This window comes from Mesitornis unicolor, unplaced genomic scaffold (genome assembly GCF_000695765.1).
Source record: "Mesitornis unicolor isolate BGI_N332 unplaced genomic scaffold, ASM69576v1 scaffold43272, whole genome shotgun sequence".
In the NCBI taxonomy this organism is placed as follows: domain Eukaryota; kingdom Metazoa; phylum Chordata; class Aves; order Mesitornithiformes; family Mesitornithidae; genus Mesitornis; species Mesitornis unicolor.
The window spans coordinates 7,161-18,621 of record NW_010167914.1 but is presented as its reverse complement, the minus strand read 5'-3'; the positions used below and the strand labels follow the sequence as shown (position 1 = coordinate 18,621).

The window sequence follows — 11,461 nt, the reverse complement described above, 5'->3', positions numbered from 1 at the left end:
GCACCCTGGGGTGGGTGCAGTGGTGCAATGGGTGCAGCACCCTGGAAAGGATGCAATGCTGCAAAGGGTGCAACCCCATGGCAATGGTGCAGCGCTGCAATGGGTGCAACACTGCGATGGGTGCAACGCTGTGGAAAAAACTGCAGCATGCAGGCAGGGTCCAATACCAGGGGTAATGGGTGCAATAATGGGAAAGGGGTGCAATAATGGGAAGAGGGTGCAATGCCAGGAAGGATGCAGCATCCCCGCTCTCACTCACCCACGGGGAAAGAGGTACCCGGGCAGGGCCAGGTAGGAACCATCCCGAAACGCGGCACTGAACTGTCCGGGGGCATCTGGGGGGACAGGGAGGGTCAGGAGGAGTCGGGGAAGAAGGTGCCACACCCGTGGTGGCACCTTTGGGTGCAGAAAGGGGACATAAATGGGTGCAGGACCCTACCACCGCCCCCGCTGCCATCCTGCCAGTCCTGCTCCAGCTCTGTCAGCGCCACACCTGCAGAGAGAGGGGTTGGGGATGGGGTGGGATGTGTGTCCCCCCATCCCCAGCGTCCCCAGTGTCCCCCAGTGCCCCACTCACTGTGCTGGCAGCGGGCCCCGGTGTAGCCCTGTGGGCAGAGGCAGGGGCCCCCCTTGCAAGGGCCCCCCTTTGCAGGTGCCCCCGTGCAGGCAGGGGTTGTGGCGTCGGCAGCCATCATCACCGTCGTCCTCCTCTCGCTCACAGCGCAGCCCTGGGGACACCGCAGGGGACAGTGGGTGACGCGGGGCGCGCGTGCACACACACACATGTGCACAGCACCCACAGTGCACACCAAACAGATGCGAACCCACTGCACAGCATGCACACGCATGCACAGAAGATGCACCCGCTTGCAAACTGCACACACACGCACACACAGCGCACAAGACGCGTGTAAGTGCAGCACATACGCATGGGCAGTGCACACGCATGCATGCACAGCACTTGCATATGCGGCACACACGTGTGCAGTGCACACACGCAGTGCACACATGCACAGTACACATGCATGGATAGCAGACATCCATGTGCAGCACACATGCACGGATTGTGCACACGCTTACACAGGGCACACATGCATGCTTAGCACACATCCATGTGCACATGTAGCACACGCATGCGAGGCGGCACACGTGATGCACAGCACAGATGAACACACAGCACACATGTGCACCACACACGCGTGCACCGCACACATCCATATGCAGCATGCATGTATGCACGGTGCACATGGTTACACACAGCGCACATGCAACACGTATGCATGCGCAGTGCACACGCTTGCACCCATGGTACACACACACCTGCACAGCAAATGCACCCGGTGCCCACATGCAAACCACACACGTGTACACGTCCAACGCACCCACTGCCCACACAAACTGCCCCCACGCACACATGTGCACCATGATGCCCCCATTTGCCCACACGTGAACCACCCTCGAGGGTTCACCCCCGCCCACGCGTGTCTGCTCACCGCCATAGCCAGGGGGGCAGCGGCAGTGCCAGGGGGAGCTCCAGGCAGTGCCCCCCATCCAGGCAGGTGGTGGGTGCACAGGCCGATGGGGGCCCGCACTGCCCCACGCCCCACGCCCGCAGGAAGCTCTCCCTCAAATCCACCTTTTTCCCGTTGACAGCCACCTGCGGGGATACCAGGGGTCAGGGAGGAGATACTCCAGCCCCACTGGGGTGGGGTGCAGATTTCGGTGTGGTCTCACCTCTGCGATGCAGCCCCGGAAGGAGGCATTGGTGGGGGGACGCAGGGGGGGTTCGGTGCCCCCCAGGTAGAAGGGCCCACGCAGGTTGAGGCCTTGGCTCTTGCCGGGTGAGGAGCGTTTGACTGGGGGGGCCGCATCCACCACCATTGTCCCGTCCTTGTGCACCCGCTCGGCTGTCACCCGGTGCCACCGGCCCAGCGCCACTGGCTCAACACTGCGCAGCACTGCAGTGCCTGCGGGTACACAGAGGGGGCATCATGGAGGGGCACTGGGGGACCCTGGTGGTGACAGAGGATCCCCAGTGACACCAGGAGACCCCAGTGATGCCAAGGGACCCTGGTGGCACTTGGGAACCCCAATGATGCCCAGTGATAGACCTGAGTCCAATGGTGGACCCTGGTGACACTCAGGGACCCCAGCAATGCCAGGCCACCCCACCTACAGCCAGGGTCCCCAGTGCCACCAGTCTCCCGGTGGTGCCACCAGCCCTCCCATCACCCTGTCACCCTACCTGAGCCCAGCTCATAGCTGAACTCGAGGTGGCCACCGATCATGGCCAAGGCAACGAAGTCCTCAACGGGGGCGGCTTTGCCAGCGCTGAAGAGCAGGAGACCATTGGGGGCCAGGGGCAGGAACTCAGCCTCCAGCCGCAGCTCGTGGTGGACGTTGGTGAGGGGCGGGTAGGACACAAAGGCACCCTCCTCATTGAAGGACGGCACGGTCACCGCCTCGCCTATGGCACCCCAAAATCAGTGCCCAGCTGGTGGGATCCATTCTTCATCCCCATGTTATCCATCTCCCCTGGTGGGACCCATCCTCCATCCCACACTGCTCATCTCCCCAGGGTGGTCCCCAGTCTTGTGCCCATGTCCCCAGGGTGGTGCCCAACTCCATGCCCATTTCTAGGGTAGTCCTCAGCCCATGTCCCTAGGGTGGTCCCCAATCCCTCATCCCCATTGTGTCCATCTCCCCAGATGGTGCTTAATCCCCTGTCCCCATCATGCCTGTGTCCCCAGGGTGGTCCCCAGCCCCTGTCCCCATGTCTCCAGGGTGGTCCCAGCACCATTTCCTCTTCCCCAGGGTGGTGCCAGCCCTGTGTCCGTGTCCCCAGGCTGGTGCCAACCCTGTCCCCATCTTCCCAGGGTAGTCCCCACCCCATGCTTGTGTGCTTAGGGTGGTGCCAGCCCCATCTCGGTCTCCCCAAGGTGATCCCCAGCCCTTTGTCTCTGTGTCCAGGGTGGTCCCACCCCCATCCCCCTGTGCCCAGGGTGGTTCCCAACCCCATGCCCGTGTCCCCAGGGTGGTGCCAGCTCCATCCTCAAGTCTCCATGTCCCCATGTCCCTGTGTCCCTGGCCCCATGTCCCCAGCCATGCTCACCCTCAGTGCAGCGCTCCCCGGTCTTGCCCAGGTGGCAGCGGCAGGTGTAGCCTTGCCCATCTGCCCGGTTGATGCAGGTGGCATCAGCCCCGCACGCCTCTGTTGGGTGACAAGCAGTGAGCACTCACCTCAGTGAGTGACACTGGGGGAAGACATCCCCATGGGACAGGGGCGCCCACCTGGGTGACAATGTAGAGCACGTGGGTACTCGCAGTTGCTGCCGGTGAAAGACGTAGGTGCCACTCTCGGCATCCTGGCAGACGCCGCCGTTCTGCAGGGGGGTGACACGGGTGTCAGCGATGGGTGGCCATGGGTGGGTTTCACCCACCTCCCCAGCCCCAGCCTCACCTGGCATGGCCGGTCCTGGCAGGTGGGACAATTGGTGACACCGTGCGCCTGCAGGTCCATGTCCCCAAAAGCCACCTCTTCCCCTTGGATGCGGAGCTGGCGCACACAGCCTGCAGAGGGACAGAGATAAAGGTGGAGGGGTCACACAATGCTCAGCATCCCCCCACCCTGGTGTCCTGCCCAAAAAACCCCATGACTCACCCATGAATCCACGGCTCAGCCCTGTCTTGGCCACGGCATCGAAATCGGGGTAACCCCCCAGGTACAGCTCCTCGTTCAGGTCCAGCCCCTGAAACTTCCCCTGCGGGCACAGGCAGGTGAGCACTACCTCTGGTACCCTCACCCCCACCCCATACATCAACACCTCCCCAGAAACATACCTGGGAGGTTCCATTGACTGGGGGGTGTCCATCCAGAGCCAGCGACCCCCAGGTGAGGTTGCGGAGCAGGCGGACGCTGTGGTACTCGCCCAAATGCAGCGATGTCGGGTGCCGGATAGTGGCCATGCCTGAACCGGCGTCAAATCTGCATTTTTTTGGAGGAGCCCAATGGGTGTGGGTTGGTGCTGGCACCCATCCACCCCCTATAGCACTCACTCACGGGTCTCACCTAAATTCGGGGCGCCCACCCACCAAACCGAAGGAGATGAAGTCAGCGCCGCTGTTTTTTCGCTGCCCGTTGTAGAGAAGGAGCCCTGCAGGGTGGCATGGGGGGGGAGTCAGGCTGGATGGTACCCACCCCAGTAGGGGGGGTCATGCCAAGGGAAACCCCAAGATACACCCAGCGTGGAGGAAAAACACTCCCTAAGGTAGAGAATGGGAGCTAAGGGAGGATGGAGGGAGATGGGAGGGATGGAGGAGACACGAGGGGACATGGGGGGGATACGGGAGGAACAAAGGGGGCTTACCGTCAGCAGCATCAGGTCGGAAGGTGATAAGGATCTCAAACCTCTTGTAGGCATCCTTGATGGTAGGCAGGGGGAGGAAGGAGTGGGGCGTCTGCCCAAAATAAGGGACCAGGCGGTCTGCAGGGACAAGAGTCAGGAAGGGTGGATGTACACCAGGCCCCCTACCCACCTTGTCTGTCTGTCCGTCCGTCCATCCTCACCTCGCACCCTGAGGACGTAGTAGGCCGTCTCCTGGCCGCGGTGGTTGGTGGCGGCGCAGGCGTAGACGCCAGCATCCTCATGGTGCACAGCCGGCAGCGTCAGAACATTCCCCTCCACCTGGGCACCCGCCGGCAGCTCCCCCTCCAGCTGTAGCACAGTAAGGTGGGGGGGTCAGCACCCATAGGGTGCCCCCCAACCACCTTCTCTCACCCCCATCCCTCCATCTCACCTTGCTCCAGGTGATCTCTGGCACCGGGAAGCCAGATGCCAAGCAAGGCAATATGGCAGTCGACCCCACAGAGACTTCCTTCACCTCTGGCTGTCCAGCGATTTGGGGGGCGGCTGGGGACGCAGAGAGGTGTCACCAACCCCGAGGTGACACAGTGTCCCCATCCCCACGTCCCTGTGCTCACCTTGCACGTGGAGGATAACGTGGGACTGGACGGTGCCCACAGCATTGGTGGCAGTGCAGCGGTACTGCCCGGCATCCGCCCGCTCCACCCGCTCAATGGTGAGAGTGCCGGCGCGCACCAGCACCCCGGGGCGGATGCGGCCCCCCACTTTGCTCCAGGTGACATGGGGACGGGGTTCACCCAAGCCCAGACACTCCAGCTCTACCGTCGTCCCTGCCAGCACTGTCTGCACCGCCGTCCGGATGTTGATCAGGGCCCTGGGGAGAGCTTTCGGGGGGGGACACAAAGGGGTTTTGGGGTACCCTGCAATGTAGGGCAGCCATTGTGGTCTGGGGGACAACCAGAGTGAGAGATGGGGAGAAAAGGAGTGCTCATGGGGATGGGGAGAGATTTGGGGTATCAGGGTTCCCATGGGTGGGGGGAGATTGGGGTATCAGGGTGCTCATGGGTGTGGGGAGAGACAGGGGTCCCCAAGGGCATGGGAAGAGGTTGGAGATATTGGGGTACTCATGGGTATGGGGAGAGAGGGAGGGTATTGGGGTGCCCATAAGCATGGGAAGTGATGTGGGGTATTGGGGTGCTCATGGGTGTGGGGAGAGATGGGAGGTACCAGGGTGCCCATGGGTGTTGGAATAAACAGGAAGATTTTGGGGTGCCCATGGGCAGGGGAAGAAATAGGGCATATTGGGGTGCCCCTGGATTTGGGGACAGGGGTCCTGGGGTGCCAGTGTTTGCGGGTGACAGGCTAGGGGGTGCTCATGTCTCCAGGGGTGAGGGGAGGCGCTCCTACCTTGGACAGTGAGGGTGGCCCTGTCCTCCGCCTGCGCGCCCGGGGCACTGGCCCGGCACACGTAGACCCCCTGTGCCCCCCATGCCAGCTCTGGCAGCCTGTGGGGACACAGCCAGGGTGTGGGACCCTGTGCGGGGCAGGTGGGATGGGGGAGTCCCCCCTGCCCCGTTCCCCCCACTCCTTACCGCAGCACCCCATCTCGCACACTGTGGGTGGGGGGCAGCTCCCCGCCATCCTTCAGCCACTCCAGACGTGCCCGGGGGTCTCCCAAAATGGCGCAGGCAAATTCGGCGGTGCTGCCTACCCCCTTGACAAGGCTCCCCGGTGTCACCCGGACAGTCAAGGGACCACTACTGCTGTCCCCACCATCACCAGAGTCACCTAGGCAGGATGCAAAGCCCTGATGGTACCCAGCTGTGCAGACATCCCCAGCATGTGCACCCCTGTTTTGGGGGGGGCTCACCATGGACAACTACACGGGCAAAGGTCTCAGCGGTGCCGACACGGTTGGTGACAAGGCAGCGGTAGGTGCCAGCGTCGGCAGGCAACACCGGGCTGATGCGGAGGAGGCCAGCGCGGTGCATGACGCGTGCTGAGAAGCTGCCGTTGACCTTGTCCCAGGCATAGAGCAGCGGTGGGGTGCCATGGGCCACGCACTGCACCTGCAGCGCGTCTCCAGCACGCACTGTGGACTCGTCTGGCAGGCTGGTGGCGTACGGCGGTGCTGTGGAGATGGCCAGTACCGTCAGTGCCCAGCCACAGCCGGGATGGGACAACAAATGGGTCAACGGGACAACGAGTGGGTCAACGGGGCAACGAGTGGGTCAACGGGCCAAGAAGGTGGGAGGGTGTGGGTAGAGATGGAGATAGGCATGTGCTAGGATGGATCCATGAGGCAGAGGTGGATGGAGAACTTTAAGAGAAGATGGAGAGATGGATGTGAGGTGGGATGGACCAGAGGTGGATGGATCCATGAGGAAGGGTTGGCTGGATGAAGGAGTGTGAGAGGAGATGGAGAGATGGATGTGGACTGGGATGGTTGAGTGATGGATGAATCCACAAGAAAGAGATGGAAGGATGGAAGGATGGATGGATGGATGGATGAATGAGTTTAAGAGTAAATGGAGATGGGCGTGTGCTGGGATGAGTAAGATGTGTGGATGCACAAGGAAGAGATGGATGGATGGGTATGAGAGGAGATGGAGCGATGCATGTGAGCTGGCATGGATGGATCCACAAGAAAGAGGTGGATGGAGGGGTGTGACAGGAGATGGAGGGATGGGCGTGTGCAGGGATGGATGAGTGATGGATGAATCCACCAGGAAAAGATGGATGGAAGGGTGTGAGAGGAGATGGAGATAGATGTGAGCTGGCATGGTTGAATAATGAATGAATCCACAAGGAAGGGATGGATGGTGAAGATTGAGAGAAGATGGAGAGATGGATGCGTGCTGGGATGAATGAATCCACCAGGAAGGGGTGGACAGAGGGGTGTGAGAAGAGATGGAGACATAGGTGTGAGCTGGGATAGTTGAGTGATGGTGAATCCACCAGGAAGGGATGGATGGAGGGGTGTAATAGGAGATGGAGAGATGGGCGTGTGCTGCAATAGAAGAGCGACAGATGGATCCATGAATAGGGGATGGATGGAGGAGAGAGCAGAAGCAGAGATGGACGTGCACAGCAAGGGGCAAGCAGATGGATGCATCCATGAGGAAGGGCTGCACGATGGAGCTTGAGAGGTGATTGAGAGGAGGATGAGCACCAGGATGGGGCCAGGATGGACTGGACAGGAGGGTGGGAGCAGCAATGGAGATGGCCACATGCAGAGGAAGGACTGAGAGGAACCAAGGATGGGTAACGACAACAGCAAAGGCGACAGTGGTGATGGCAGGAGGGACTCAGGGCCACCCCAACCCTTGCTGCTGCCCCCTTACTCTCCACATCGAGGGTGACAAAGGCCTCGGCGGAGCCAGCGGGGTTGCTGGCATTGCAGATGTACTGGCCCGAGTCCTGCTGCGCGGCGCGGGGGATCACCAAGCTGCCGTTCACCACCCGGTGCTGCCAGGGCAGGGGCGCCCTCAGCTTTGACCACTCAATGCGGGGCGCTGGCTCACCTATGGGCAACACCACTGACTGTCACCACAGTGTTGGGGGACACCATGGCCAGACACCCCTCCTGTGCCCCATTCCTGCACCTCTGGCTGTGCAGTGCAGCGTGGCGTTGTCCCCAGCCACCACAGTGACGGCAGGCGGCACGGTGACCTCAGGGGCGCCGGGGTGCCGCTGCGTCGTCTCCACGTTGACATCCACCCGGGCTTGTGCTGAGCCCAGGGCGCTGTGTGCCGTGCAGACGTAGGTCCCGGCGTGCTCCAGCTTGGCCGGCGAGAGCTGGCGGACACAGTGGGACAGGGTGGGTGGTGAGCACCAGGTATGCACCGGTGCCCCGTGGCACCCCTGGGTGCCCCCATACCTGCAAGATGGCTTGGCTGTCCATGTGCAGCAGTGTCTGGTGCTCCACCTTCTGCCGGGAGCCCAGCCGGCTCCAGCGCACCAGCGGCCGCGGTTCGCCCCGGCCAAGGCACTCCAGGCTGATGGATTTGCCCTCCCTCACTGTCACGGGGCCCGGCGGCATCACTGACACTGTGGGGGCACCTGGAGAAGGGGGAGGACATCAGCATGGGGATGGGGATAGCACCATTAAAGGCGTTGGCATGGCTGTGGTGGCACCATCATCCTTGGGGCAGCTGGAGTATGCGGAGAACATTGGCATGGGGATGGGGACATCACCACCCCAGGAACATCTGGAGCACATAGAGGACCTCAGCATGGGGATGGGGACATTACAACCCCGGGAGCACCTGTAACACGAAGAGGACATGGGGATCGGGACACCACTACACTGGGGGCTCCTGGAGCACAGGGTAGATGTCAACATGGGGATGGTGATGGGGACACCGTCAGCTCGGGGGCACCTGGAGCACACGGAGATGGGGACAGCGACACCCCAGCCCATGGTTGACGACGCTGCTGGCGACACCGAAGCGGTTGGCGGCCACGCAGTGGTAGGCACCCTGGTTGCCCACATGGGCGCCAGTGATGGAGATGACGGAGCCATTGGTGCTGATCTTCACATTGTCTGGGCAAGGAGGAACCATCAACACCAGGGCCACCTTGGGGACTGCCCTGGGGCCACCCTGGGGACCACCATACCTTGGAAATGTTGGCCAGGTCCCATCCGCCAAGTGACATTGACAGGCTGGGCACCATCATGAATGCGGCACTTGAAGGTGGCATCCTCACCTGGTGCCACCGCCATGCTGTGCGGGTCGATGGAGATGATGGGGCTCTGCAGACCTGCAGGGACAAAGGGAAGCCACCAAGGTCACCCGTGTCCCCCCTCTTCCTCTCAGCATCCTCCTTCACACTGTGGCCACACTCACGGTAGCTGGAGCTGTCACGGGAGGTGACAGTGACAGTGACAGTGGCCTCACGGGAGACGCTGCCCATGTCTGCCCGGCACACGTACTCCCCTGAATCGGCCACCGACAGCTGCGACAGCCGCAGGTGGGACCCCGAAACCTGTGGACGCAATGGCAGAGGGGTGGTGGTGGCATCAACCGGCCACCCACGGCCACCATCCCCCACCCCGCTGGTGTCCCCACCTACTTGGTGCTTGGCTGGGAGGGACCCGCCACGCTTGTACCAGGTGATGGTGGCCTGTCCTTGGCCAGCCACCACGCAGTCCAGGTCCAGGGTCTGTCCCTCGGTGATAGTGGACGCTGAAGACTCGATGCGGATTGGGGGGGTGATGCCAGCAGCTGAGCAGGCAGAGGAAAGGGTAAATGTCCCCATCAGTCCCCGTCACCACTGGGAATGTGTCCCCTCAAGGGTGGCACTCACAGTGGGATGGGTTGGCTCCATCATCAATGGTGACAATGAGGGACGTCTCCTGTGTGACACCCCCTGATGTCACCCGGCACACGTACTCCCCCGAGTCGGCTGCTGTCACCTGGGGGATGCGCAGGCGGGTGCCTGACACCTTGGAGGGGACAATTTGGGGACAAGTCAGCACCGGAGAGCAGACGACAGGACAAATTCAAGGTGATCTCCCACTCTGCACTCTACCTGGTGGCTGGTGGGCAGGGATCCACCGCGCTTGTACCATGTCACTGTGGTGGGGCCGGACCCGGCCACCACGCAGTTGAGGTCCAGGATCTGTCCCTCCGCAATGGCCGAGGACGAGGACTCAATGCGGGGGGGCTGGGAGGCGCCAGGGGCTGGAGGGGACAGCAAAACGGAACATTTGTCACCGAGGTGGCACCCAGCTGTCCCCAAGTGCTGCCCTCTTGCTCGCACTCACAGTAATAGGTGCCGGCGCTGGCGGGTACGGTGACGATGACGGACGCCTCCTGTGTGACAGTCCCCAGGGTCACCCGGCACACGTACTCCCCCGAATCGGCCACTGCCACCTGGGCGAGGCGCAGGCGGGTCCCTGCCACCTGCAGAGGTGACAAGTTGGGGACACCTCAGTGTCTGACATGGGGGCTGCGCTCTGCAGAGCGATGTCACCTCCCCGGTGTCCCACCTGGCTGTTGGGGGGCAGAGCCCCCCCACGCCGGTACCAGGTGACATGGGGGTGGCCCTGTCCTGCCACCATGCAGTTGAGGTCCAGGGTCTGTCCCTCGGTGACAGCCGCGGACGAGGTCTCAATCCTCACTGGAGGGGTGACGCCAACAGCTGTGGGTGGCAGCGGGGTCAGAAGGGACAGCCACCACGTGTCCCCATCATGTCCCCATGTCACCTCCCACCCGTCCCCAGTACCATAAGAGGAGCCGACACCGGTCTGGATGGTGACAATGAGGGATGTCTCATGGGTGACGCTGCCGGATGTGACCCGGCACACATACTCCCCTGAATCGGCTGCTGTCACCTGGGGGATGCGCAGGCGGGAACCCGACACCTGGGGGGGAAAGGCGGGAACACGTGTGCTGGGGAGGAAGACACATGTGACAAACCCCTCAGAACCTCCAAAAAGCCCTTTTCTGCCCCAAATTGCCCCTCTGGTGTCCCCTACCTGGTGCTTGGCTGGAAGGGGACCCCCACGCTTGTACCAGGTGACGGTGGCCTGTCCATGCCCGGCCACTACGCAGTTGAGGTCCAGGCTCTGTCCCTCAGCCACGGAGGAGGATGAGGACTCAATGCGCAGGGGAGGCGTGACACCAATGGCTGGGGATTGAGATGGGAGGGTCACCCCTAGGGTTGTGGCATGGTCCCCCGGTCCCTTGTCCCCTCCTGGTCCCCACTCACGGTAGGCGCTGGGCCCGCTGGGCTGGATGGTCACCATGACAGAAGTCTCCTTGGTGGTGGCCCCGCTGGTCACCCGGCACACGTACTCGCCTGAATCGGCCGCTGTCACCTGCAGCAGTTTTTTTTTCGGACACCTGTGGGGAGGGGACACAGAGGCCACCAGGGCCATTTGAGCCTCCACAGAGCCATCAGTGCTTGCATGGGGCCATCTGGGATTGCTCAAGGCCACTAAAGCTTGTGTGGGCCACCTGGGCTTCCATGGGGTCACCTGGGCTTGCATTAGGCCATCTACATTTGCATGGGTCACTTTGGCTTGCGTTAGGCCATCTTCATTTGCATGGGTCATTTCGGCTTGCACAGGGCCAGCCGGGCTTGCATGG

General features: G+C 62.2%; 1 protein-coding gene across 1 annotated transcript in view; it reads right to left on the bottom strand.

Annotated features, from left to right (window-relative positions):
- Positions 1 to 259: 259 nt before the first annotated feature.
- HSPG2 (heparan sulfate proteoglycan 2) overlaps positions 260 to 11,461 on the bottom strand; it is a gene marked incomplete at both ends in the record, with an annotated part of 18,304 nt that continues 7,102 nt past the window's right edge. Inside the window, 35 exon segments of the mRNA XM_010178846.1 lie at positions 260 to 335; positions 440 to 493; positions 578 to 650; positions 652 to 728; positions 1,494 to 1,534; positions 1,536 to 1,657; positions 1,735 to 1,967; positions 2,246 to 2,467; positions 3,113 to 3,211; positions 3,292 to 3,341; positions 3,343 to 3,383; positions 3,461 to 3,570; positions 3,662 to 3,761; positions 3,841 to 3,985; positions 4,070 to 4,154; positions 4,368 to 4,484; positions 4,568 to 4,715; positions 4,798 to 4,910; positions 4,982 to 5,248; positions 5,772 to 5,869; positions 5,957 to 6,152; positions 6,235 to 6,495; positions 7,709 to 7,888; positions 7,970 to 8,162; positions 8,245 to 8,426; positions 8,776 to 8,910; positions 8,985 to 9,128; positions 9,215 to 9,353; positions 9,441 to 9,592; positions 9,675 to 9,813; positions 9,900 to 10,051; positions 10,135 to 10,273; positions 10,360 to 10,511; positions 10,596 to 10,734; positions 10,849 to 11,000. Coding sequence (XP_010177148.1) covers positions 260 to 335; positions 440 to 493; positions 578 to 650; positions 652 to 728; positions 1,494 to 1,534; positions 1,536 to 1,657; positions 1,735 to 1,967; positions 2,246 to 2,467; positions 3,113 to 3,211; positions 3,292 to 3,341; positions 3,343 to 3,383; positions 3,461 to 3,570; positions 3,662 to 3,761; positions 3,841 to 3,985; positions 4,070 to 4,154; positions 4,368 to 4,484; positions 4,568 to 4,715; positions 4,798 to 4,910; positions 4,982 to 5,248; positions 5,772 to 5,869; positions 5,957 to 6,152; positions 6,235 to 6,495; positions 7,709 to 7,888; positions 7,970 to 8,162; positions 8,245 to 8,426; positions 8,776 to 8,910; positions 8,985 to 9,128; positions 9,215 to 9,353; positions 9,441 to 9,592; positions 9,675 to 9,813; positions 9,900 to 10,051; positions 10,135 to 10,273; positions 10,360 to 10,511; positions 10,596 to 10,734; positions 10,849 to 11,000 — 4,726 coding nt within the window.